The sequence below is a fragment of the Nelusetta ayraudi genome, unplaced genomic scaffold (genome assembly GCF_046127955.1).
Source record: "Nelusetta ayraudi isolate G7.1 ecotype Tasmania unplaced genomic scaffold, CSIRO-AGI_Nayr_v1 ptg000094l, whole genome shotgun sequence".
Taxonomy (NCBI): domain Eukaryota; kingdom Metazoa; phylum Chordata; class Actinopteri; order Tetraodontiformes; family Monacanthidae; genus Nelusetta; species Nelusetta ayraudi.
In genome coordinates this window covers 2,048,804-2,075,034 of record NW_027466144.1, presented here as the reverse complement: position 1 = coordinate 2,075,034, position 26,231 = coordinate 2,048,804, and the positions used below count along the sequence as shown (strand labels likewise).

At 49.0% G+C, this 26,231-nt stretch overlaps 3 protein-coding genes across 3 annotated transcripts; 1 reads left to right on the top strand and 2 right to left on the bottom strand.

The window, feature by feature from the left end:
• The first annotated feature begins 598 nt into the window (after window positions 1-598).
• On the top strand, window positions 599-10,830 carry ankha (ANKH inorganic pyrophosphate transport regulator a). Its single transcript, XM_076047558.1, has 12 exons — window positions 599-1,226; window positions 2,282-2,498; window positions 2,612-2,730; window positions 2,947-3,030; window positions 3,113-3,283; window positions 3,369-3,503; window positions 4,329-4,421; window positions 4,545-4,637; window positions 7,555-7,684; window positions 7,804-7,927; window positions 8,127-8,226; window positions 9,798-10,830. Exons 1-12 carry the CDS (start codon window positions 1,131-1,133, stop codon window positions 9,930-9,932), a joined length of 1,497 nt encoding a protein of 498 aa, XP_075903673.1. The 5' UTR covers window positions 599-1,130; the 3' UTR covers window positions 9,933-10,830.
• A 1,912-nt stretch (window positions 10,831-12,742) lies between these two features.
• On the bottom strand, window positions 12,743-22,530 carry LOC142902405 (uncharacterized). Its single transcript, XM_076047426.1, has 12 exons — window positions 22,238-22,530; window positions 20,967-21,305; window positions 19,469-20,053; window positions 18,828-19,025; window positions 18,280-18,565; window positions 18,080-18,240; window positions 17,257-17,315; window positions 16,992-17,095; window positions 16,761-16,904; window positions 15,710-15,841; window positions 14,470-14,739; window positions 12,743-13,748 (listed from the first exon to the last, which is right to left on the bottom strand). The coding sequence occupies exons 2-12, from the start codon at window positions 21,116-21,118 to the stop codon at window positions 13,527-13,529; spliced, it is 2,313 nt and encodes a 770-aa protein (XP_075903541.1). The 5' UTR covers window positions 21,119-21,305; window positions 22,238-22,530; the 3' UTR covers window positions 12,743-13,526.
• A 156-nt stretch (window positions 22,531-22,686) lies between these two features.
• On the bottom strand, window positions 22,687-24,606 carry otulina (OTU deubiquitinase with linear linkage specificity a). Its single transcript, XM_076047427.1, has 3 exons — window positions 24,334-24,606; window positions 24,091-24,212; window positions 22,687-23,329 (listed from the first exon to the last, which is right to left on the bottom strand). Exons 1-3 carry the CDS (start codon window positions 24,445-24,447, stop codon window positions 22,927-22,929), a joined length of 639 nt encoding a protein of 212 aa, XP_075903542.1. The 5' UTR covers window positions 24,448-24,606; the 3' UTR covers window positions 22,687-22,926.
• Between the last annotated feature and the right edge of the window lie 1,625 nt (window positions 24,607-26,231).

Genomic DNA, 26,231 nt, shown 5'->3' with positions numbered 1-26,231 from the left:
AAACATCAAAGTGTGATTTGCCCCCATGTGTTATTAACATTTGTGTCTCGTCACACAAGGCGCTTGCTTGGTAATCCGAATGACCTTGTTTTTTTTTTTCCACAATAACTCCCTCTGTTTGCATACAAACACAACATTTTGCTGCAGCGTGTTTTGGGGTCGAGAGTCAGTAATGGGTTGTTCACAAACGAACCAGTTCTCAGAGCCGGTTCTTTGAAGTGAACGAAGAGAGCGGGGTGTGGGGAGTGTTTTGGTATTTTACATGTATTTTTTACAGCACTGTGTTCCATGTTGAGTGTATAAATAATACCCATTTACATTAATCAATCATTTTAGCACTTTTCATTTGGTCATAAAGAACATAAGCAACAACACAATAAAAACGTAAGGAGCCGCTTGGGAGCCATCGGCTCTTTTTTTAGTGAGCCGAACCAAAAGAACCGGTTCACTGAAGCGAGCCTAAATTCCCATCACGGCCGGAATGCCAGCAGGCCCCACGTGTGGCCAGCGGTTGGTTCCAGGCCCGCGGAGTGTTTACGAGAACCGGACTGCGCAGCACAGGCGCATTGGAGACTAATCCAGGCAGCCAGGCAGCAGGCAAGCAAGCAGGCAGGCTGGGATTAACTGGTTAATCTAAATATACACACTCGGTCGGAGAGAGAGAGAGAGAGAGAGAGAGAGAGAGAGAGAGAGGATTCGTGCTCTCTCTCCGTTTCAAATCGGCCGCTGTTTTGATGCCACCTTCCGCGTCTTCCCCCACCCCCTTGACGATGATTTGAGGGGAAGAAGATGCGCCGGTGTGAAATTTCCGCTGACCTTCGCCTCCGCTCAGCAGCACCGTCGAAGCAGCAGCAGCAGCCGCAGCCGCAGCAGCAGCAGCAGCATTGTGAAGCGCCGCCGCCACGGGAGCGCCTCGGCTCCTGCCGCTGCCCCACTTTCACCGCCCGCTCCCGCTAAGAAAGCACAGGTGGTGTCCGTGAACGCCTCCCTCCCTTCCTCCCTCCCGGCCGCCGATCTTGGGGTGTTTTTCATTCTCTCCCCACCACCACCACCACCACCACCGCTCCACCGACCGATCCGCACCGAGACCCGAGGCAGATGCCCCTCGCTCTGTCGCCCCTGCTTGTACTATGGTGGAGTTCCCATCCCTCAGCCCCTACTGGCCTCTCATCCGCTTCCTGGTGCCTTTGGCGATCACCAATGTTGCCATCGACCTCGGCGAACAGGTAAGGCTCTCTGCGGCTAGCGAGTGGTAACCTTCATTCCTTCCTTCATTCCTTCCCTTCTTCCTCCCCCTCGCCTGTGTTGCGATCCGTTTCGAGCTGTCAGCAGCAGCAGCAGCTGCTGGCGGCCGAGCATCAGCGTCCCCCCCCCCACCTCCGCAGCTGAGAGCGCGTCGTGTCGCCCTGTTTCGCCGCTTTTGTGCCCCGCAGCTACCGTTAGCCTAGCTGCCGGCGAGCCGGATGGAGGTTTATTATACATTATTTAGGGAAGAGGAGCTGCGCGCGGAGCTCCGTGTGTCTATTCTGGGACGTTTCACCCCCCCCTGCTCACGTTTGCGCACCGAATATCGTGCGCGGCGCGTCCGCAGATTTCGGCGTTGCTCTGCATGCAGCGCGTGCCAGCGTAGCGAACACACTGTGTGTGATTTGTTTGCTTTGCTATCAATCAGTAATTAGAGTGTAGGCCTTTAAAATAAATAAATAAATAAATAAAAATGATGGCGGTGGCAGCAGCTGGCGTCTTTCTCCTCCTGTGGCATCTTCTCCCTCTTGCTCAGACATTTCCGGTTGTGATATCTGGTGGCTGCCCTCTCCCACGAGATCACCACGGCCAGATGGAGTGAGTTTAAGAAGAAGAAGAAGAAGAAGAAGAAGAAGAAGAGGAAGGGGGGTGCGGGGGGGGAAATAAAAGCTGGGAGATGTCAGGATTAAGCTTATGTAACGGCTCTGCTGTGAACTGGTATAAATAGTGCACAGTCCTGCAAAGGGAAAAGGGGCATTTTGTTTGCTCTCGAGTCAGAGCGACAATACATGTGTGTGTTTTCACATTCAGCTGCTTTGATAATTGCAACCAGTCAAAGGTCAACGCATCACATGGCGGCGTTTGCACTCTATTGCAGGATAATATAATTGAGGGAGGAATCTCGACAGAGCGGCCAAGTTTAGCGCCGTTAACTGGTGTGTCATGTGGGCCGGTGCTGGTCTCATTTCGCCAACCCGTCTCCTTTGCTCTCTAATCTTCTCCCTCCTCCTCCTCCTCCTCCTCCTCCTCAACCCAGGCCCTCAACAGGGGCATAGCCACAGTCAAGGAGGATGCGGTGGAGATGCTGGCCAGCTACGGGCTGGCCTACTCCCTCATGAAGTTCTTCACCGGGCCCATGAGCGACTTCAAGAACGTGGGCCTGGTGTTTGTCAACAGCCGCAGGGACCGGAGGAAGGCCGTGCTGTGCATGGTGACGGCCGGCGTCATCGCGTTTGTCCTGCACATCCTCATAGGTCCGTTTGCGCTGCGCTAAAAACCTCCGATCCCCGCTGTGTTGCGGCGACTGTAAAGTTTCACCAAAATGAAAAAACATTTTCTGCTCTCTCTCTCTCGCTCCCTCTTGCAGCTTACACAGATTTAGGCTACTACATCATCAATAAGCTCCACCACGTGGACGAGTCCGTAGGACAGAAGACGAGAAAGGCCTTCCTCTACCTGGCCGCCTTCCCTCTGCTGGATGCCATGGTGAGTGTCTCTGGTGCAAGCAAGAAAGGAAATCAGACAGCAGCGCAGATGTAAACACGCACGCCGACTATAAATAGCCCGCTTGTTAACTGTGTGAGTGAAAGTCTCGCTCGTTCTCACAGGACATCCTGCTACTTCGCCGCACTTTTGTTATTCAGCTGTCATTTTTGCATTCTTGGCACAACTTGCAAAAAGCCCTATTGTTCTCTAACCCAGGCCTGGATCCACGCGGGGATACTTCTCAAGCACAAGTACAGCGTCATAGTGGGCTCCGCCTCCATCTCCGACGTAGTCGCCCAGGTAACCCCCCCGCCCCCCCTTCCAAATAAACCAGCGGCGATGCCTTCGACGGAGCGTCTCACTGAGTGTCGTTGCCCTGCAGATTGTGTTCGTGGCCATCCTCCTCCACAGCAACCTGGAGTGCGTGGAGCCTCTGCTCATCCCCATCCTCTCCCTGTACATGGGCGCCCTGGTGCGCTTCAGTGTCGTCGGCCTGGGTTATTACTGTAACATCCACGACAACATCCCGGACTCCAGTGGGCTGGACGTGGGGGTGAGCGCCGCCGGGGGTTCGGGTCCGCGTGGTTCCGCTTGGCCTGCTCGTGCTGGAAACTAAAGCGTCTGCGTTTCCCCTGCAGGGCGACGCCACCATCAAGAAGATGCTGAGCTTCTGGTGGCCGCTGGCGCTCATCCTGGCCACTCAGCGCATCAGCCGACCCATCGTCAACCTCTTCGTGTCCCGCGACCTGAAGGGGACCTCGGACGCCACAGAGGTGGGTGACATGACCGGGTTCGTTCCTCACCAGCGACACTGTATGTTGCGTAATGAACCAGTTTGTGTGTGTAGGCTAGCTGCGTTTCCATGAGAGTTTTTCCCAAAATAAAAGCGATAGTACAAAGGAATCTTGTCCCGCAAGACCCCCGATATTATTGCGATATTTAGGGTTTTGTGCAATTCTAGGGGCAGTGGAAACACAGCCAGTGGCACAAGTGCAGCTGATACCAACTCACTGACAAGCGCTTTCAAAGACGAGGCCTTTCAGCGGGAGCTTTAAGAAGCTCGGTCTCAGTCGCTGCTCCCAAGTTGCCACAGGTGAAACGCCAGATGCTGACAGCCCCCCCCACCCCCCACCCCTCTCCTGACCCCCCCCCACCCCACCCCTCGCCCCACCTCTGGAGCTTTCTGCCTCACACAGACGCGGCGACAAACAGAGACAATGCAAAGCTGTTTACCGGAACCGACTGGAAATGGTGGACAACACTGGCCCACACCGCCGGTTTGAGTGATTCACCGCGTCGGTGTGGAACTCCGGGGTTGTGATCGCACTCGGGGGGGAGGGGGGGGGGGGAGGAAACATTCCTGCGTGGCCCTGCTGTTGTTTCGGGAGGAAGGGTTGTCACAAAAACAAGATGAAAAGTTGCCATCCAATCGTAAACTTGTAAAAAAAAAAAAAAAAAAAAAAGCGTGGAGGGGGCGGGGAAAGCGAAGGACACGTGTGTTGTTGCCTTGCCGTGCGCTATTGTTAGACACCTGTTATTAATTTAGCAGCGACGTGGTATTTCCAGCCTCGGCCGACTCACCGCCTCTGTCATTCCAGGCCGTGGCCGTGCTCACCGCCACATACCCGGTGGGTCACATGCCCTACGGCTGGCTGACGGAGCTGAGGGCAGTGTACCCTGCCTTCGACAAGGTAACCCAGCCGCTCTCTTCCCCTCCCTTGCCCTCCGCTCCCCTCCCCTCCCCCGCACCGCTCCAAGTGTTTTGCCTGGCCCGTCTGCGGTCCGTGTGACTGATTCTGCACTCTCACCCACAGAATAATCCCAGCAACAAGATAAACGCTGCCACCGCCGTCACCAAGTCAAACATCAAGAAGTTTACGTTCTGCTGCCTGGCTCTGTCTCTCACGGTAGGAGGACGCAGTTCTCTTCTGTATCAATCACTGGATGATTTGTTTTGATTTATTTACGAGGTGTCAAAGCCATCAAATCATCATCATCATCATGATTATAATTTCTTCTTTTTTTTTCTATTTGGTTTTACGTACTCGGCTCACTTGGACCAGATCCTTTAGAACTTTTCTTTTTCAACTTTGAGAGAATGAGATATCTTCTCCATAGCATATATTCCATATACAACATCCATCCGTTCATCAATGGTGGCTGCTTCTACTTTCAACCATTTCCCGCTGAGTTCCTGCTCAGTCACCGCAGTTTCAGGCAGCGCCGCTCCGACGTGCTGCTGACCCACCTGACAGCTATTCTTTTCTATAATGGCCAGTGTGAGCGCGCAGACTATTAGTTCACAGTGCGAAACCCTATACGTTTGGCCGACTCTCGGTGTCACTCACTTCCAAAAGGAGTCATTTTCTTCGCGGTAATTACACGACGTGCACCGATGCATCTCGACACCAAAACACTATACATCACAGCTTGTTTTTTCCCTCCCTTTTTCCCTCAGTTGGGGATCCAAGTCTGTAACGTTGTGATTATAGGTCTATAAAAACCTTCGCCGTCACTGGCGGGCTGCAAACACCCAGACCCAATCTGTCCCCGGCCTCTTTACCTTGTTGTTCACCCCCCCCCCTCCACCCCCCCCACCAGATTCAACGCTGCTATGCGTCTTTCTCGGTTCACGCAGGGGCGAAAACAGAACAAAAACTGACCCAACCAGTCGGGTGTCGGAGATGCGACCGATAGCGCCGGTGCAAAACATTCCGCACGGAATGCCGAGGAGATTTGAGCGAGCGACGCCCGTCACGCTCGGACGGACGGGCCCGCGGATCCTTTTTTGCGTCTCGGTGTCAGACGCGGCGCGGGCTTCGGGTCGCACGGAACGGCCGGACGCATAAAGCTTGGAATTTTGCGACGATGCTGAGAAGCTTCTGTGCCACGCCCCCCAGGTTTAAGAAGCGCCATAAAAACAGGCATTCACGTAAAAACATATCACTTAACACATTCCCGAAAAGCCCCCTCGCACGGGTGCTGCACTTTTTTTTCTCTTTTCTTCCATTCTGGCCTCACGAGCCTGTGTGGTCACATTATGGTGGCGTTTATCAGAACGGTGCAAGAGCGACTTCTGCTCAAAACAAGCAGATAAAAAGCCGGCGGCCTTTTCCCCGGTGACATGAATTGACTGCTCAGACAAGAAAAACAGGAAGCTTGCGGGCAAAAGTTGGGTCTTTGAGCAGCAGCAGCAGGAGGAGGAGGTGGAGGAGGAGGAGGTGGAGGAGGAGGAGGAGGAGGAGGAGAATGGCACACCAGATGTGGACTCCCAGAGCTGTAAACATGTAAAAGGGGGTGTGTGCTCCAGAGTTACGGTCTTGCAGCGACGTTGAAAGTCAAAGCGCTCGGGCCTCCGTGCCTGGGCTTGTCCTGATTAGCGCAGCCGAGCGAGCCAGAAAGAGGAAAACACAAGAGAAGCGACGGCGGACAGAATGTTCCGTCGCTCGTCACCGGAGCGGTATCTCGTGGGCCGCAGAGGAAGTCGATGTTGCCGTGTCACCGTGTTTTGCGAGAGCGCCTCCGCAGGCTGAGTCACAGGAAGAGGAACCGCGCCGATGAGTAACGACGCGCGAGGGGCCTGACTAAAAAAATAAATATATATATATAAAAAAAATAATCATGTTTCGAACTAGTTTTGGAAGAAACGTCAGACGGGACAGCCACTCGCGTCTCCTGGTCCAGGTGGACTCACAGCCCACAGCCACCACGCCAGCGCTGAGCGGGGGGTCACTCACTGGGCGCTGCCGGACGTGTGTAATTTTGGGCTGCGTTGCGAAAATGTTCTCGTCATCCTTTCGCAAGGACAGCCGTGTGACTCGGCGCGAACACAAAACCATGTTTTTAAGTGAGTAAACACCTGCAAGAAACCAGAACGGGCCAACAAGAGGCTGGCTGCCACTAGTTTATATTTATTTCTAAATGCAATGTGGCGGACAGATAAACTCTGAAGCTGCTCATTGACAGTTTTCAAAGTCCCGGCTTCTCCGAGTTTGAGACGAGACCCTTAAAAAGTGTTCTGAACACTACGGAGGGACGCCAGTTAATGTCTCTGGGGGCCGAGCAGCAGAGCCAGGCTGGGCGGGACGATGTGGTTTTTCTTTTCAACCTGTTGCGTGGATAAGATAAGAACGAAGCCGTCGGCTGAAAAACCAAGTGGCCGTTGGTCGAAGCGGAGCTGCCAGCGGCAGTTTTTTCCAAAGGAGCGAGCTGGCGTCCAAGCGACGAGAGAAGCGAGCGGGCGTAGCGGGCTGGGTGTGTTTGAGGAGGGAGCCGCTGATGATCATAATTAGTCAAGCGAAGGTCTTAAGTGAAGCCAGACCCTGCGGCGAACGCCGTGGCGTCGCCCCGATGAATGCACCTTAGCTGCTGCTGCTTTGTCTGCAGTGCAGACGACTCCAGGCGGGCTGCGCCTGACTGAGGTTAGCAGGAGCAGAACTGGGAAAACATGATTTACGGACATCAGAAGCCTGCGGCTGTTCATTGAAAAAAAAAAAGATTGAATAAATAACAGAAAAAGAGTGCTTGTACGCACTCCAGCTTAAAAAGCAGCTGTAATGCAATTTTGAGACAAAGCTTTGTATTATTCATGCTGGGATTGTGCTGTTTTACAATCTAATGGGGTTGGCTCGGGACGCACGACGCCGCTGCGCCACAAACCTGCTCAGGAAACAATAACCGCCGCTGTGATGCGTTTGTTCGCTGCCGAGCTTCAAAGGCCCCCTGAATTTAATCAGGAGCCCCCTTGAGTGAACGAACTAATGAAATAAAATGAGGCCTGATCCATTGTGAATTTGCCGCCTTTTGTTTCCTCCCACCGTCCAGCTTTGCTTTGTGGTGTTTTGGAGCCCTCATGTGTCGGAGAAGATCCTGGTGGACGTCATCGGCGTGGACTACGCCTTCGCCGAGCTGTGTGTGGTTCCCCTCCGAATTTTCTCCTTCTTCCCTCTGCCAGGTTTGGGACTCTTCATATCCTCTCTGTCCTCCCAGCTGTGGCTGCTCCGGCACAGGCAGAGGCTGGGACCAGCTGGGTGATGATTCCTTTCTATTCTCTCTCTCTCTGTGTGCTTGCAGTGACTGTTCGCGCTCATTTGACCGGATGGCTCATGACCCTGAAAAAGACCTTTGTGTTGGCCCCCAGCTCGGTTCTCCGCATCATTGTCCTCATCACTAGTCTGGTTGTTCTGCCTTATATGGGGTAAGTCAACACTTCAGGGAACCCTGCCAGGCTCAGAGACCTTCTCTTTTCTTTCTTTTTTTAACTCCTCTGCTGTTTCATGAGTCAAATAATTTCAGATTTTCTTTCATATCCCCCACACCAAAAACAAAGACAAAGCACTTACCTTCATTCTGGACTGAAGCGCCCTTGAAAAAAACCAAATCCTTTTGTGTTGCAGGGTTCACGGGGCCACGCTCGGGGTCGGATCCCTCCTGGCCGGGTTCGTGGGGGAGTCCACAATGGTTGCCATAGCAGCCTGCTACGTTTATCGGCAGCAGGTGAGGAACACCTGCACTGACGCCGTTGCGCTAGCAAAGAGCAGCTTTCTAGCTCAGGAACCTAACCACTTCAGAACAGCTGTGTGTCAATTTGACATTGAAAAGAATCAGGATACACGTGTGTGTGCGTCAGCATTGTCTGAAACACAAGGCCCTTTTAAAAGCAGTTCATAAGATGAGTGGATAAACAACATCCAACCAGGCCAATCGGAAGTGTGCGTGTGTTTTCTTTCCTTCCCTCCAACCACTAATGCCGCTTGGTTACAGCTCATTTGGGTCGGTGGTGGGTTTTGGCCACCACAAACTGTGTGACACACACTTTTGCAAAGCAGATGCAAAAAGCTGAGAGCCTCGCAGGGTAGCTGGACAACTAGGAGAAAATAAACCCCCACAATGCACTCTGTTCAAAGGCTGCATCTCTAGAACCTTGTTTTCTTCTTTTTTTTTAGATATACGTATACATATAAAAATCTATGTGACTGTAACAAAGGCATCCAAAGCTGCAGCCTGGTCTCAAACCACTGATTGCTGCGTGGCTGCTGCAGGTGTGCTCACTGCCAGCCTGCTAATCAGTGTCAGGTGTGAGGGTGGAGTCAAGAGGGAGGGGGAGTGGGCGCAGGTGTCTCTGACGAGCTCTGATTACACAGGTGAAACTGTCTCGAGGTCACACTGCACAGCAGGAGGCGTCACCTTTCCAGTTTTTTGTTTCCTTCAAGTTAAGAGTGAAGAAATAAGAGCCCCTCTTCCTCCTCCTCCTCCTCTCAGCTCTACGAAAGAGGATTAGGGCCACAAGGAGAAAGAAAATATCACAGGAAGGAGATTGTTTTTAATTTACGTTTTCATTGCGACTTTTAAGTGGAAAATTTGTGAATAAAGTCACAGTTTCGTGCATAAAGTCAACGTGAAAATAGACAAAATTTCATGAATAAAGTCGATGCAAATACAGTGGAAAGTGGCGAGTAGACTGGATGGACGGTGGATCAACCCAGTTACCCATCTCCATAGAAACTACTGTACATCGCTGTGCTTTGACTGACACGACTCCCAATCCACATTTTGTTGTATTTTTATATAGATTTTGTCCTTGTGTGTAACATGAGCAGTAACTCCACTTCGCTGTCAGTCCACACCAAAGAATCCGCCTTGCTTTGGTTCGCCATTGTTGTCTTTCCAGCCTTGTGATTGGTCAAAACGGTCTTCCTGTTTGGAGTGATATCGCCGCCTACTGCTTTGGCATGTGTATTACATGAGATTGTTTTTATCACACCGCTTGTGTGGATGGGGAATTTTTTGAAACCAGACCTTTTTGGTTTCAAAAATGCTTGTGTTGGTGTGAACAAGGTCATAGTGCACCGCGATCACTGCCAAGCCTTCTCATTATTCGCTGATTAGGTTATTTGGTGCAGGGGGCCTTTGCGTGCCGCTAAATATCCTCCAGATTACACTGTAATACAGGCTCTTTCTTCTACTCTTGGATTAGACTGCAGGGTTTGGCTCTCGCACCTCCGTCCGTCTTAGAGGCTTTTTGGCCATTACGGAGGTATTGAGTCGAGTTTCTCTTTTCGCTGCAGCGGAACAACGAGATGTCCAACGAGCTGGTGGTGGAGGGCAACGACTCGGCGCCCATGAGCGACGTGAGCCCCAGGAACCAGATGGACGCCATCGAGGAGCTCCAAGAGGACGAGGAGGAGGAGGAGCAGGAGTGAAGCTCTGGACGGAGGCCAGTTGTTATCGCCGAGCCGTCACGAGGAACTTTTGCCGGAGAGGAGAGCCGCCGAGGAGTGGCGACGGTGCTGGAGGAGAGCGGAGCCCAGGACGGTGTTGGCGTCGGAGGTCGAGAGTGGATCATGAACAAACAGACAGACAGACAGACAGACAGACAAACGACGAGGTCTCCTACACGACGAGCCCCACTGAAACGCACTGTAAAGAAAGCCATGCACCTCCGAGTGTTCACCCATCAGTGTAAATACTTGTGTCTTCCGACCTTCTCAGCAGCCGGAGTCACCGCGTCAGCGGCAGTGTAAAAAAACAAACCACAAACTTTCATGCGTCTACTGGGGGGGGGGGGGACAAGGGAAAAAAAAAGAAAAAAAAAGAAAAAGAACGACTCGGGAGAACGTCTCCTCCTCCGTGGCAAGAGTTAAACTAAAAAGAATGAATAAAAAAATTAAATGTGTCGAGTGGTGCTGGAGTTGCCAAAAAAAAAAAAATAATAACAGAGTTCATATTGTTCTTTAATGGAGATGAAGCAGCGAAGGCCTTCTAGCTTGGATTCAAATGATGAAATGACATGTTGTGGGACTTGTTGGGATGTGCAATCGTATTTTACATACAACAGTGTACAGACTATTGTGTTTTTTTTCTTTTCTATAGGGTAAAAATCAATGTGTATATTTAATTGCTGCGGAGGGGTCGGGAACCCCTCACTATATCACTGCGTGTTACAATACAAACTATGATTGTTTACTTTCCATGCAGTCTGGAGGTCCATCTAACTCTTGTTTTCTCGCCAAGCATTTTTCCCTGGTAGTATTCAGACTGTCGTATGTACTGTATATACTGTATAGGCATTCTTATTTGGCAAATAAATTGCTTTATTACAAGGCCGTGTTGCTCCGCGTTCCTGCTCTGTGCAAAAGTCACAAAGTCGCAGCAGGGTTGTTTTCTCAGAAACCTGTCGACTTCCCTTCCAGAAGCCACTTCTGCATTCAGGGACGTGACACACGGTTTGGTCAAGTAGGGAAACTCCCCCCCCGTTGTATGACAAGCACATTAGTCGTCCAAGGTGACTAAACAATTTGAAGTCTATCATATCCCAAAATGACCTGCTGCGAGTAGCAGCAAAAATACCCGAGGCTGTGGCTGACGAAACAAGAAAGTGATCAAATTCAAATCAGGAAATCTTTCTTCTTCATCAAACAGAAGCTCCCACACACTGTTCAGCCCTCTGTCTCGTCATTAACACAATGTTTCAGTTGACAGACCTTCATCAGGCATCACACACGGCACACTTGCATTCATCTCTCTCCATGAACGCTTGTGGTAGCTGCGGTTACCCAATCAGAACCGGCCCTTGATTTTTATAGATTAGCTGTTTTTATTAAATCTAAATATTTTTGTATCTCACCATTGGTATTTTCCCCTTTACATATCATGTTTTGTCCCTTTGATGTAGTGAGTAACCAGCATCCTTTTCAAATTCTTGATGAAAGCCTCCAGGATATGGGATGATGAATCGCACTAAGTGTTGTTGAGGCCCATCAGCAATGCTGAGCCCTCCGGCCTTCTGATTGGCTAACTGCATCTACCACACGCCTATATACAGGGTGTCTTTTGTATTTACATATATATATATATATATATATATATATATATATATATATATATATATATATATATATGCGCATATTGAACACTTGAATGAATGAATTCTAAACACCTAAACTGTTCGATAAATGCTTTTTAAAATGATGTCAGATTCTTTTGGGACACCCTGTATACACAGAGGTGAATAGAGATGGATGCCATGTGTAATGCCTGACGGAGGTCTGTCGACTGAACCGTGTTAAGAAAACGAGAGAAAGCTGAACAGTGTGCGGGAGCTTCTGTTTGGTCGTGGATGACTTCTGGGCGGCGGCCTCCTCCTCCTCCTCCGACGCACCTGCGCTGAGATTTTATCTTTGCTTTTTTGGATCTTTTCAGTCCGACCTTGGCTGATAATATGGAAAGAATCCCCGAGCCAAACTGCAACAGCGGCATCCCGGCGCGACAACAAAGACGAGAGTCAGGAGTTTCTTTGTTTTTTTTTTTCCCAAACCTGAATCAACGGTTCCTCAATTTTATTGACACATCTGCACGCACGTGCTCCACCGAGCAGCCGTCGGTTCGTTCGTCCTTCTTGTGCATCACTTGTGATAAGGCAACACGGAGCGCCGAGACTGAGGCTCAACCCAGCGGCTGCTGGGCGGGGCGGCTGCAGCCACTTGCAAGCCGCGCTCGCTCACAGCGGCTTGGTTTAAAAGGCAACATGTTAACATATCGAGTGGAACGCACACACACACACACACACACACACACACACACACACACACACACACACACACACACACACACACACACACACACACACACTGTACAGCACCGCTACAAAAAAGGTTGCGATCAGTCCTCTTCCAGTCGTCATGTGGCGAGTTATTAAACCTCTTTTATCCACTCAAACACTAATTCAGCTGTTACTCGGCTGAAATGAAAACCTATTCTGTGGCAGAAACACAAATAAATTAATGGGAAATGTGGCCAAATGCCGATACAAACGTTCATTTTGGACTTCTTGGCAGCATTGTTTTGCTTTTTTTTGTTCGACCCTTCAGGATTTTTACAAAGAAAAATGCACAAGATCAAATATCAGAAGCACATTATAAACACACCACCGAATAGAAAAAAAACTGTATACAGTACAGTGTTGCACAAATGTGTGTAAATCACATTTTGCACAGGGTCTGGTAACAGCATATGTTTTTTTGTTAGGTATAGACATTTTGGCCATGAGCTTCCCACTAGATAGATGCCAGCTCACTGAAAGTCAAACAGTCTTCTGACTTACACACCTCACAGCAAAGAGGAAATAACTGCCAAGCCATAATGACAATATTCCAGCCCGCCGGGATTAGAGGTTTGGGTTCATCACCTGCGAAGGTGAACCGAGCTGGCCGAGGCCAAACCGACCAATCGGACCAGGGCCACTTTCAGACACGCAGGCCGTCCCCAAAGAAAGTTGACATCATTTCGCAGGCCAATCGTTTTGGCAATTCTTGTTGAAATGACCTCAAATTTTCACAGAATGCACAGAAACGGATCAAGATTCTGTATTGAATTAATGTTTTATTTTCTGTTGTGTTTTCGGGCTGAGCCGTTCACTCCCAAAGAGAAGTCATTTTGCTGGAATATGCTCGCACACAGTCGCCAAGGTTGTGACACGGTGCACGGATTGAACACTGATGAAATGGCTCCCATAATAAAGTTACGATGTTCAACACCTACACTGTTCAATTTCATTGAGTTCGACTGAGTCGTTTTCAGGATAACTGCCTTTAAAATGATGTCAAATCTTTTGGGCCACCCTGTACTTCCTGTTTGTGAGGCCGGGCGCTATTTCAGTGCAAAAGCTCATTTTCAAAATGTCAAAACTGGACCTGAGGAGCGTTTGTTTTGTTTTTTTCTGTCTGTATGGCGGCGGGTGGGGGTGGGGTTTGAGGTGGGGTGGTAGTAGGGGGGGGGGGCACAGGTTATCTCTAAGATCAGCTCAACTCCACCTCTGTGTCCGCCGCCGCCGCCGCCGCCACCGCCTCCACCACTGGCACGTTGTAGTGGCGGTCGTCCTCGGTGACCAGGCAGACGCACGGCCACTCGTCCCGGTGGTCGTCCGGGTAGTAGGTGACAAACTCCTCCGTGTCGGCCTTGTACAGTCTGTAAACTTGAATGGTGCACTGCAGGGCGTAGCCCAGCAGGAACATCTCCACCTTTGGGGGGAGGGGGGGGGGGGGGGAAGACACACACGCGCACAAAAAAGAAAGAATGAGGGAGATAATTGCAACGTTGGGAGAGGAGCTCGCTGGCTGCCGCCGCCGGAGCACATCATATTTTACGGGGCGGGGCTTGTGCAGCCCGTCAAAGGGCTTTCATTAACAACAGGAGGAAAATAACAATTAAAATCAGTCGGTTCCCGAGAGCCGATGATGCATTGAGCTGTCGGCTCACAAAAACAGGTATGGAGAGGAGAAAAAAGCACACGTACGCACACAAAACACAAAAAAAGACAACAACAGGAACAACAACAACAACAAGCCGCGGCAGCTTTTTCTCTGGAAGCTGGAAGGCGACGCTGGAATCAGACGTGACGGCTGTTTTCACGCTGGTGTTGGCGAGTCGCTGCTTCACTGCCGGCTGTCTTTGTGCTGTTTATGAGGAAAACCTCAGCGGGGCGCTCAGTAAAACCTTCAGCACGTGTACTTCAGTGCCTTGTCGTGAAAGAACTCTCTTTCTGCGGCCAGCTATAAAAACGCGGGTGGTTGTTGTTGTCGTCGTCGTCGTCGTTGTAGCTGCCTAAATGTACATTCTGTTAATGTATAATTATTATTATATTATTCTAATTTACAAGTACGATTTTGGTTTATTCCAATTAAAATGATAGCTTTAAGAGGAAGGCTTTTATTCTGAAAGGTGACCCTTGACCCCCAGTACCTGCTCCAGGCCGGCGCCGAGGCCCACGCGGCCCAGGTGGTTGGCCAGGAAGGAGCGCGGGCACTCGGAGGAGTCGCGGGCGAACAGCAGCCAGCAGAAGAGCGGCACGTCGGCGCCGGCGCTCATTTGGCCGTGCAGCTGCACCGCCCGGCCGAGCATCAGCAGCTTGAGCGCCTCCAGCAGGCCCAGCTCGCCCTCGCCGCCCTGGAAGGAGCGCTCGCACAGCCGCCGGCGCTCGGCGGCGGAGGGGCAGTCGGCGGCCGCGCGCCACTGGAGGGAAGATGAAGAAATAAAAATACACAAGTCTGTGAAGTCGGGAAGACGTTTCTGCATCAATACATTGAAATATGTCGAAACTGCATTTGTGTATTTATTATTCGGGAGGTCGATCGCCGGGCGAAAGACCCGATCGTAGAACATTTTGCATGACATCGACGGGCATGCGAGGTGCCTTCACAAAGTGACTTCAGGCAGAAGCACTGCTTTTTCTTCTTCTTGTGCCGATGCAATTCCTCACTCTGTCTTGATTCCATTTTATAACAGCTGTTGTGCTTGTCAGTGTTTTTGCCACATTTTCTAACTTTCACTGTGAAAGCAGAAACTACTATTTACTCCTGGCTCTTTGCGTTCCTGCCTGCACACGCACACACACACACACACACACACACACACACACACACACACACACGCACGCACGCAAATCTTGCTGTCACATCTGTGGGACTCGCGCATACCAGAGCAACAGCGCTTTCTATTTTTAAGTACAACTGTACAAATTCCATAAGGCAAGGCCCCCGAAAGCAGCAAACCCAACTGGGTCAGCTTTAAAAAAAAACAAAAAAACTAACAAAACGAAAACAGAAACACACACGCATTTCTTCTCCTTGGTGGAGTAACCACCAGGATTCTTGACTCGACTCCTGCAGCAGCAGCAGCGGCAGGTTGTGTGTTCCTGCCCGGCTGCTGCGGTTTCAAAAAATCTGAATCTGTTTGAGCATGACTGGGCGGAGTCTTTATGGCACACGATGGCAGAGAGAGGGAGAGAAGGAGGGGGGGGGGAGGGAAGGCAGCGCAGCATTTAGAGGGGAACAAGCTGACGGCGGCCTTTCGCATATGGGAGCAATCTGGTGGTCTGAAGGGCCTGCGGACGGAGATCAATAACGCGGGCGCTGCAGGGTGGCCACCAAAACAAGTCGGCGGTGGCGGCCAACGTTTCTCAGTCACGTGGCCGTGCGGCTACCTTGGACCAGAGCTGCTCCACGTAGCCCTGCAGCTTCAGGGTGGCGTCGACCGTGCCCTCCGCTCCCAGACACTCCCCCGGGAACCTCCACTGGCTGATGAGGCCTTCCTGGGCCTCCAGTCGCTCCGGCAGCTGCAAAGCAGTTAGGAGAGGTGAGAAACGGCTGTGCATGATGGGCGCTCGATGCACCGATGTCATCGAAACGCCATCAGACGCCGATCTTGCGGTCGGCGTAATCTGGCCCGGCAAGATTTTCCTGATTTCACCCCACTTGCATGAGGCCCCGGGTGCATTGTGCAATCATTCACCCGGCCACCTGCAGGTTGTCAGAGGCGCTGCGTCAAAGGCTGAAGATCAATGTGTTTATGAACTTTACTTTAAATGACAGATTTAACTTGTTTATGGCCAATACATCCAAAGTGCGGCATTTCCCTCAAGGTCCAGTGTGTAAAATGTTCAGCAAGCCGGCCTGACAGTGCGTTTCGTATTCAGGAAGCCCAACTGTCAGGTGGGCTTCCTTCAAAAATGGCAGCGAACTCGGAGCAAGACCCTCATTGCTCTATGTATGTCCTTATATACACAACCAGTCAAAGGCTTGGACACGCCCTATGAATTGAATGTCTTTTCTTTCATTCTCATGACTATTGACATTGCAATTTATTGCTGAAGGCATCAGAACTACGTGTGAACCCACACGGACTCACGTAGGAAATAATAAAAGTGTAAAATCACTCAAACACGTTTTATATTTAAATTCTTCAAAATCGTTATTTAACGTGTTTTCCTTTGCTGCATAATTACATTTACCTCGCTCATATATTTGATGTCCTCAGTGTAGAAAGTTGTAAAGATAAAAGAGAAATTGCATGAGAAGGTGCGTCCAAACGTTTGACTGGTGGTAGGAAAACCTAATGACTTATATGACTTCATTGACCAGAAATCATAAAAAAGGAAAATCATAAACCAAGCCACATTTTACACACCGGGCCTCCAAAGGCATTGGACTGTGCTGGGACTGTGTCATGTTGCACCTCGTGCGGCAGCTTTTTACCGTGGCAAAGTGGTCCTCCTGCAGCCAGGAGGGCGGCTGGGTGCTGTGGGAGAGCACCTGGAAGAGCGTGGCTCTGAGGGCGCAGTAGTTGTCCCCCCTCACCCTCCGCAGGCTGCCGAACTTCTGGGACAGTTCTTGATAACCCTGCCGAGGCAGCACAGGAAGTCATTTGGCTCATTATTGCGGCGACGCCGACGCCGACTGGGTCTCATCCGGATCGCTTCCGCCCACCTTTCTGATGAGAGCGCTTTTGGCCGTGTTTCCTCTCCACTCTCGCTCGCTGTAAGACAGGACGTCCATGGCCGGGTCCAGACTGCACCTGCTGTCCTCTGACACTGCAGCAGAGAGAAAGAGAGAGAGAGAGAGAGAGAGAGAGAGAGAGAGAGAGAGAGAGAGAGAGAGAGAGGACGGTGAGACAGCGACACATGGACACCACAGAAGAAGAAGAAGAAGAGGAGGGTTGTTGTTTCACGCTGGGTGACTGGGATGCACTGACATGTGGGTGGCGGGGGTCCAGCCGACAGCTCCTCAGCTCCTCTGTACAGGTCTTCCTCACTGAAACACACACACACACACACACATTGCACATTGATTCACAAACATCAACTGGACTCATGAAGCTTGATAACGTGCACAGATTCCTGCAGTCTCTTCTGAAGAGCGGCCCCACACGTCAACACAGTGGACGGTATTTCAAGTCAGAGTGTAATTTGTAGCCACACACACACACACACACACACACACACACACACACACACACACACACACACACACACACACACACACACTAGCTGAGAGTCGTCCCTATAAGTTGCAGCAGGGCTGATTTACTGCCTGGCGTCACATTAACCACGATTTATATTCAAAAAGGAAAAAAAAAAACAAAACCCGACCCACAAATATGTAAAAGTAACGTGTGTGTGTGTGTGTGTGTGTGTGTGTGTGTGTGCGAGTGACCCACTTTGGGGTATTTGCGAGTCAGTGGGAAGATATACGTGTGTGTTTTGAGCCTCGGGGGGCCGCACACATTGTCGGTTTGAGCGTCTGGAGTTTAAATTCAGCAAAAACAACACGAGCACAATTGCAGGTTTGTCGCCGATTGTCAACGCGCAGACGACAAAATATGTGTTTGCTCATGTCGTCATGTTTGACCCAGAACTTCATTTCACTTGCACTGGGGCCACCGCGCATTCTCAGCGGTGACACTGCGGTGTCTTTCTTTCTTTCTTTTTTTTTTTTTGAAACGACGCCTCTCCGTGATGCGTGTGAACTCAGAAACCCCACCAAAGCAAAACAAAAACAAGTGGCGACAGACCAACCTGCTTCCCAGGCCTCCGTCAGCCAGCGCTTCTTTTCCTGAGGCGGCCAAGCCATCGCCCTCCACGCCACTGGGCGACTTCCCTGCCGGCTGCTCCTCTTTTCCAGGCGCCTCCCGGCTCTCGCCATCACTGCCGTCCCCGGTGGGTGTCCCTCGGACCTCCTCCTCCTCCTCTTCCACCTCCTCCTTCTCCTCCTTCACCTCCGCCTCCTCCTCCTTCACCTCCGCCACCACTGCTTCTTTCTTCTCCTCCTCTTCCACCTCCTTCTTCACCTCCGCCACCACTACCACCTTCTCCTTCTCCTCCTTGTCCTCCTCCACCTCCTCCTTGTCCTCCTCCACTACCTCCTGCTCCACCTCGGCCTTCGACGCTGCGCCGCCGTCCTCTCCTTTCGGCGCCGCTTCATCAGCAGCGTCGAGACTCGTGTTTGCTGAAGATGCGGCGACACAAGGCGGGTCGGGTCTCGCGTCCTGATCGGGCTCCGTTCTGCAGAGACGATGAGTCAATTTTGCAGTACTTAATACAAGTCAATCAAACCTTTAATGTCTGTGGCGCTTGCCGTGGTCTTCAAGTACACCTCATTTTTTAGCTTTATATATATGCAGGAGTCTGAAGATACAGAAAAGGTTGGTTAGTGGGAGCTACGTGCCCCCTAGTGGCCTTGGAAAGAAGCACACCACTTATTTTTCTCTCGCGAATAAATAAACAAGCCACTTGTTTTGATGTCACAACTGCTGAACCCGCTGACCTCTCGCTGGCGTCTCCTCCCGCTGCGGTCACGGGCTCCCCGGCGCAGGGGGCGGGGCCTTGCTCCTCACCACTGCGGTCGCTTGCTGTGGGGTCCGAGCCAGAGGACAAGTCGCAGATGTCCGGGCTCGCCGCCGGGTCGCAGGCGGGCTCCTCGGGGGCGGAGGAGCTTTTCTCCTCCAAGCCGTGTGTGGTGGCGCTGAACACACAACCACGTCCGAGTTGGGAGCAGCCTGGATTCTCTTTCTGACTGCAAATTAACATCAATTCCACCTGCGACTCCCCGCGCGCTCTCGTCAGCAGGGCTCTGTTCAGTTCTAACAGCTGACACGCTGCTCGGCCCGAGAGGCTGGCTGACAAATGTGACCCCAACAGAGGGCAAATAGCTCCGTTTCCACGGGACTTGTGCACACATACACACAATACTTTGTCTTAGTTATTTATACATCAATGTCATAAACTATAATCAAAGCACTCAACGGGTACCGGTAGTTCCTGAACCGACCAGTGTGATTCACATGCTCTGATCTCAAGCTCTACCTTTGACAATAAACCTGTCAGCCATCATCGATTGCCGCTATTGCTGCTGCTTGCCATGACGGCCTGACAGGACAAGGAAATAAAGTTTCCAATGTGACTCACCAGCTCAGAGACTCCACTTCCTCACTGACCAAAGAGGCAAACGGCGACTGACATGACGCAGGTGCCTCTGCATGAGCAGGGTCCATCTTGGAGGCCATTCCTTGGTCAACGGCGTGAGTAGCAGATGGGCTCTGCTCCTCCTCCACTGCTGCTGCTGCTGCTGCTGCTTCTATCCCAGTGTGGTTCTCAAGGCCGGCTGCCTCTACGAGCAGCGGCCTGTTGAGGTCAAGGCGTTCGTCCCGTGCCGAGGCTGCATTCGTGTCTTCCGGAGCTGTGTTTGCTTCTGGCAGATTGTCCGAGTCCTGTTTCTTCTCCTGCGGGGAGTTTAAAGTGCATTGCAGAAGTCCAGTCTGTTTGTCGTCTTTCAGGCCGACCTCCTCGTCCTCATCTCGCGCTGTGGCGGACTTCTCCGCCAGCTTGGACTCCCTCCTGGGAGACGGTGCTGCCGTCGCCATGTCCAGCTCCTTCATGGGCCCATTCTCCTGAGTGATGGCGCTGCTCGGCGCCTCCACTTCAACACGCTTCTTCACCTGCACAGCCTCAGGCGCAACCTTGGCCACCGCATTGCTTTCGTCCGGCGTTACTCTGAATGAAAGAGCGGTGAAGGCAAAATATAAGGACATTTTTTCAGAAGAAATCAAAACATTTTTCAACCCATGAATGGAATCCCCGACTCGGGTGCAGCTTTCCTTTGGTGAACTGATGCCAAAGCCAGAGCAGAGGAGACACTGCAGCAAAGGTGCTGTGAGAAACTCCTTTTATATCAAGCGTGGAGGAAAGAAAGGGGGATTTTCTTTTTTGTTGCAGTCATTTAGTTTTGCTACGTCTGTCTCACAGTTTTGATAACTGAGAGTGGGAGACAAGAGACTAAACAACAAGTCGCTGCTGACTCAAATCAACAGCATCACCAAAAACCAAAAACCCCCAGACCTCTTCAATCAGTTAAGTTTCACTATGACAAGTCAAAGGGGAAAGTGCTCTGTGCTGAACTTTGAACTTTGCACCTCTCTTAATCTAGAATGTTTTGCTTTATAAGCAGAGAACTGGTTTAATATTAAAACCTTACTGAGGACTTAAATTAAACAACTTAGTCAGATTCTAACTCGGGACGTCATCGCATCTCTGTGGGTGGAACCCGGATCCCCACCCCCTCACATTTGCAAGCAAACATCATGACATTAGGCTTCAAGTTTCCAAAGTTACTAAAAGGTCTGAGGCAGTGTTTCTCAACTGGTGGGTTGTGGCTTCCTGGGAAGTTCCCTTTTCTTTTCTTTATTCTTTTAAATTGATTTTCAAATAATTTGCATTTATTTCCCAGGACACACAAATCAATTCAGTAATTTCAATGATTTATTTACTCAACATGATAGAAAGTGGGCGAGCGTTTTGTTTTTTGTGGAACAAATTTGGGGAGCGACTTCGTGATAAGGGAAAAACATGTGGGTCCCGGGACTCCACCAGTTGAGAACCACTGGTGTTGACCCATTTCACACCTCACCTTAACCCATCATCCACGTCTTGTGGGCCGCAAGCACCCACCACGACCGGCATGCCCGTCCAAGCCGTTGCCTTTGCATCACCTTTGAGCAGGACGCTCCTCTCCTCCGCACTACCGCATGGACTCTCGTTGTGGCAGCAGCAGCTTCCCATCTCTTCCCCAAATGCCTCCTCAGAACCGGGCCCGCACTGCAGGCTGAGCACCGCTACAAACCACTGCGGTCCTGTGAGCGACCCGAGGAGTCGCCGAGGGTTGGGAGACCTAAGAGTCTATCATGTTGAGGAGGGTGGAGGTGCTGCTGCTGCTGCTAAAGCCAGGAAGCAACCATACCATTCCTCCCTGTGGAACACAACACGTCTTCAGAACTTTGACCCATCTGATTAAAAATGAATGATGTGTGGATTAGAGTTGCCAACCGTCCCTTAAAATACAGAATTGTTCCGTAGTTGAAAATGAAATGGTGCAGCTCACTTTCGTTTCCACAGACTGTGCGTTCAAAACTGTCATCTACGTAGCTGCAGGCAATACAATTGCGCAACCCATTCACAACAACTGCGTGCTGGCTGCATAGAATCGGCCATGAATCAGGATTGCTTGTTCTTTTCAGCTTTATTTATTTAATTCCTTTCTAATCCAGCCATCCTGCACTTTATTGAGTGTTGTGTAAAAATATGTTAATTTTAAATATTTCTATACAATCTAAATTAAAAAATAAAAATAAAAAATCATCTTATTTCTAATGTATGATGGTAACAAAGCAGTTCAAACTATGTGAACCACATACTTTACTGAAACCCTATTTTAAGTTATGATTTACCACTACTGGCGAGCCACTGGCCTGTAATGGTCACGGCCCCGAGCACTGCGGGAAGGAGGCCTCCTTTATTTTTCTTAATGACAGTTGGCAACACTAATGTTGATGTCCTGCAAGACAAGGGCCACTGTCAAATGTGACAGCTGTGGAATACACAGTATGCTTCGACAGCCATGTGGGCTAAGAACCTACTACATGCAAATGTACTGATTATGCATTACATTTTTTTTTTTGACATATTATATATACAATTTAATATTTCAGGTTTTTGAAGGCTCTTCTTTACTTTATAATATAAAATGAGAATGTATGCCTTGCATTCTGACACCTGTTTTCCTTTCCAAATGAAAAGCGAAAGTAGCTTAAGTTTGTTTTACTTCCGCGTCAAGTAAAACGCTCTTCCCGATAAATGGACGCTGTCAAATTAACAAAGACGAGCATTAAAATCAAAACGTACCTCAGTTGAGGAAAAAGAAAAGCCTTGAAGCTTGGTGCACTGGGCGCCCGCCTCAGCTAACGCTGCTTAGCCTGCTAGCTGAGGGGAACTTAAAACGTAAACAGGAACTGCTCCGTTTGGTCCGTCGCTCATTGCCGTCACTGCCGCTACGTGGATTGCAGACTACAAATGTCAGGTCATCATCGCTCAATAGGGCAGAGTCGTCACATGTCCGATATTTACACAATTAATATAGAATATTTAATAGTGCGAACCTCTAGCATAGCCCGAGCACCAGGTCACGGCACGGTCCGAACGTGTGACGTCATTATCGTGCGCGCCGACAGATTTGCTGCGTTGACGCGCTCTCGATCGCTCAATTTTTGTTTCATACATTTCTCTAAATGTCTGTTGTTGTTGAGTTTACTTCTTAAATTAAAATCAATAAAAAAATGTTTTCATGCTTGTCATCATTTACAAATATGAGGAAAAAGATTATCTTTATTACACAAAAATAAACAGACAGAAATGCAAACAGCAGCAATATCCATTTTTATTTTCTAAAATATTCTTGAAACCTTGATTGAAAGTACTGGTAATAAAATTAAATATTCCACTATTGACATCTGAGTATACGTGAAGATCATTTGCCTTAGATAAAAAAATGTTTTTTTATTGTTGTTATTGCTTGCCACAAGTCCTCAATTGCATCAGTTCGCCTCCTTGATCTTCACTTCCTGTATGTGACCTAACAGTTCATCTGGCAGTCCTAGTTCTGAAACAAGGTCCTTGACGCTCTGCAGGAGGTCATTCAGGCTTTCACTCGAGTTGCTTTGCTGCTGTTTGGGACAGTCTTGGTCCATTTTTTCTTCTCCCTTGCAGCAGGATTTTTCTTGGCACCCACCTCCACAGCAATCTGAATTTGACTGGTTTACGTCCAGATCCTCGATGCTCTCAGACACAGAGGTCACACTGGGCGGAGGATTCTCCAGAACATGCTTAATGCCCTCCATGATTGTGTCTTCATACAGGGAAATCCGGTGCAGAAGGCCCTTCATAGAAGCTAGGACAGGGTTTTCCGGATGATGGCTCTGGCACCAGCAAAATATAGCACTATAAAAAACAAAGAGGCCACAGTGTCACAAACAAAGGCTCAGAGGAATGACTAGGACAGAGAAGTCTTTAGTGGTAAACGGGACAAAAGAGTCTCATGATGTTTCTGTACAATAAAAGAGACAAATGCAACACATTTTTTTTGAAAGACAAAAGAGGAATTCCGTTTGTAGGAAGTTATAACACACAACAACTGTACAATTAAATGAATGACAATTATATATATAAAAAAAAAAAAAAATCAAATAATGATAAATGTAAATTAGCGTCAGCATTGGATCACAAGACATAAAATATTTGCTGAAAATTAAATGGGCTCTTGTTGTACACAAAACATACTTCTCTATTTTAAAGAAATAAAGTTATGGCAAGTTTTCTTTTCTTCTTGATCTGTTAACCATTGCTTTAGTGCCACTTTAGAACTTTCATTTGAGTGTTTGCACCACTTTTTGCACTTGATTGCTGAAACTTTATGTGTTAATGATTATGTTTTTTCTTTATTTAAAAAACTGTCTTGTGAAAAGAATAAAGTAAAGTCCAGCATGTTTGTGTTGCTTACAATACATAATCAGTCTTTCATAATCTCACTTATATGTGGATGCTGGATACTTAATGAATGACTGAGCATGATGGTGGTTCTTTTTTGTGTTGTTTTGAAGCAGCTGAGTATAGCCACTAGAATAAACTAGACAACACCACAGGGGCAAAGCCTTCCCTTTCAGTGTGTGTGTGTGTGTGTGTGTGTGTTTATTGGGAATTACCTGACGATTCCTCTGAGACGACCTACAGTGGCAGTCTGTGCGGCTCCTTCCCTGTAGCCGAACTTGAAGCCCGCCTGAAGAGAAGCATCCTCACCGGCATCCACTCCATCCACATAACCATCCTGCTCACAACACCAAGACAGAGGCAAACTCCGCTTTTCAGGGTGGCGAAACTTTCACTCAATAAAAGCTACATCCATGTGACCAGTGAGATAAAGAGAGGAGACTCAACTGTGTGTTTACCCTGATTCGCTTCTTCATGTTGGACGCCCATTCTCGACTAAGCAAACTGGTGTCGTCCGCGTACTCGTCAAAAACATCTTCTTCACCGTGCGAAACACGTTTTACCCAAGACATCGTTAATCTACGATGAGGCCAAATCAGAAAAACACAATGTTGTTAAGTCGCTTTAATGGACGTGACTTGGCCACCGTCGTTTTAACTGTTTATCAGCGTGTATCAGGGCAGCCTTCGAGGTTTTAGGCTAACTCCGCCTACTTCCTGATGGCGTCACTTCCCTAACACGCCGATGTCTATGCTAAATGCTATCATATTCCGTTAAAATTAGCTACTTTTTTTAATCTTTATTTTTAATAGACCAAAACATATTCCACAAGAGGGACTATATTTGTAGGAAAGGAAAAAAAATAGTTTAAGTTTATCCCTTACTATTTTTGTCTGTACGTCACAATAACGCGACATTCCCTGTTCCCTCTCTTCTTCTTTTTCGCCTAAATGGTGGGTGGTAAACAGTGATAAGCGCACTACCCCCGTCTGCAGTGGGCACACGAATTACCGACCCTCCGAAACTAACCAAATTAATTTGTTCAATTGATGACAAATTATGAGTTACACTGATTCCACTTGACTGCTAACACACAATCATTTTAACCCATTTTTTTCTAACCCTCATCTTAAAAAGGGTGGTTTTAAATGGCGCATATTTAAATTAGTGGCTTTGTCGCCATCTAGTGGATTAAGCTGTGTACGACAAGATATACTTTTTAGAAGTACGTTTTTATCATATATTTTAAATTTCTATGTGGGCCTACCCTTCAAATATGTCACACTCATAGAAATGTATATATATGCATATTATCATTTCAGTGTTATCATCTTAAAAATAAATAAATAAATGAATAAATAAATAAATAACGTGCGTTAACTAATACGTGAAGTGTAGGCATAGCACATTCAAGAATATACATTAACTCACAAAATATGTTTAAGTTAACTTTTAATGGCAACAGTTGACAAAAGTGTTGTTGTTGTTGTTGTTGTTGTTGTTTTTTAAAAAGTCCTATTCTTTAAGGTTGCATTATGCTTACCTGCAGGGGGAGCTATGGGATCGTGGTGAAACTAACAGCTTCAAACGTCCTCGGTCACCGGCACAGTGGGGGGCGGGGATGGGGGGAGATCATCATCATCATCATCATCATCTACATCATCATCATCATCATCATCGTCGTCTCTTGAGTCCTTTTGGTCTGCAACTTTATTGTAAAGCTCCAGAGATACAAAGAAATGCAAACAAGCAAAGTTTTGATTGTTGGCATTGTCATGAAGGCATAATGCAGCTTACAGTTTTTGATACAGACTCTCTCGTCACTTTTTTTTTTTTTTTTTTTTTTTAAAGTGTAACTACTATCCAAGAAAATGAAGGTAGCAGTTGAGCGTGCCGGTCAGAAACAGGCTGTCAGCGAGTCAGAAATCATCACATTTTTCATCACTTGCCTCCTTGGCTCCCTGTTCAAGTTTCCAATCAAGGCAAATGTCATTCATCGTTGTCAGGATACATGCAAGTTAAAAGCAGTGAGGAAAAAAAACAACAACATGTTGATGTGTTGAATTATTTTTGATTTCTTTTCCAGGGCCTGGTGTTCTTGGTCCTTCTCGGGGCTCTGTGGAAAACACAGGAGATGAGGGGACGGCGGCGGCCGAGTGCCTCTCACTGGGTTGGGAGGCATTTGCAGCCGCCGGACAACAATGGCCTTGAGACCACTCACTCTGAGGCCACGGTGGAGTTGTCTCTGCCCTGGAAATGGAAGGTGGTGGTGGTGGTGGTGGGGGTGAAGCCTCTCTCACGGGCGGCCACACCCCCCACCCACCACCACTACCACCTCTTCTTCTTTTTTTTACCC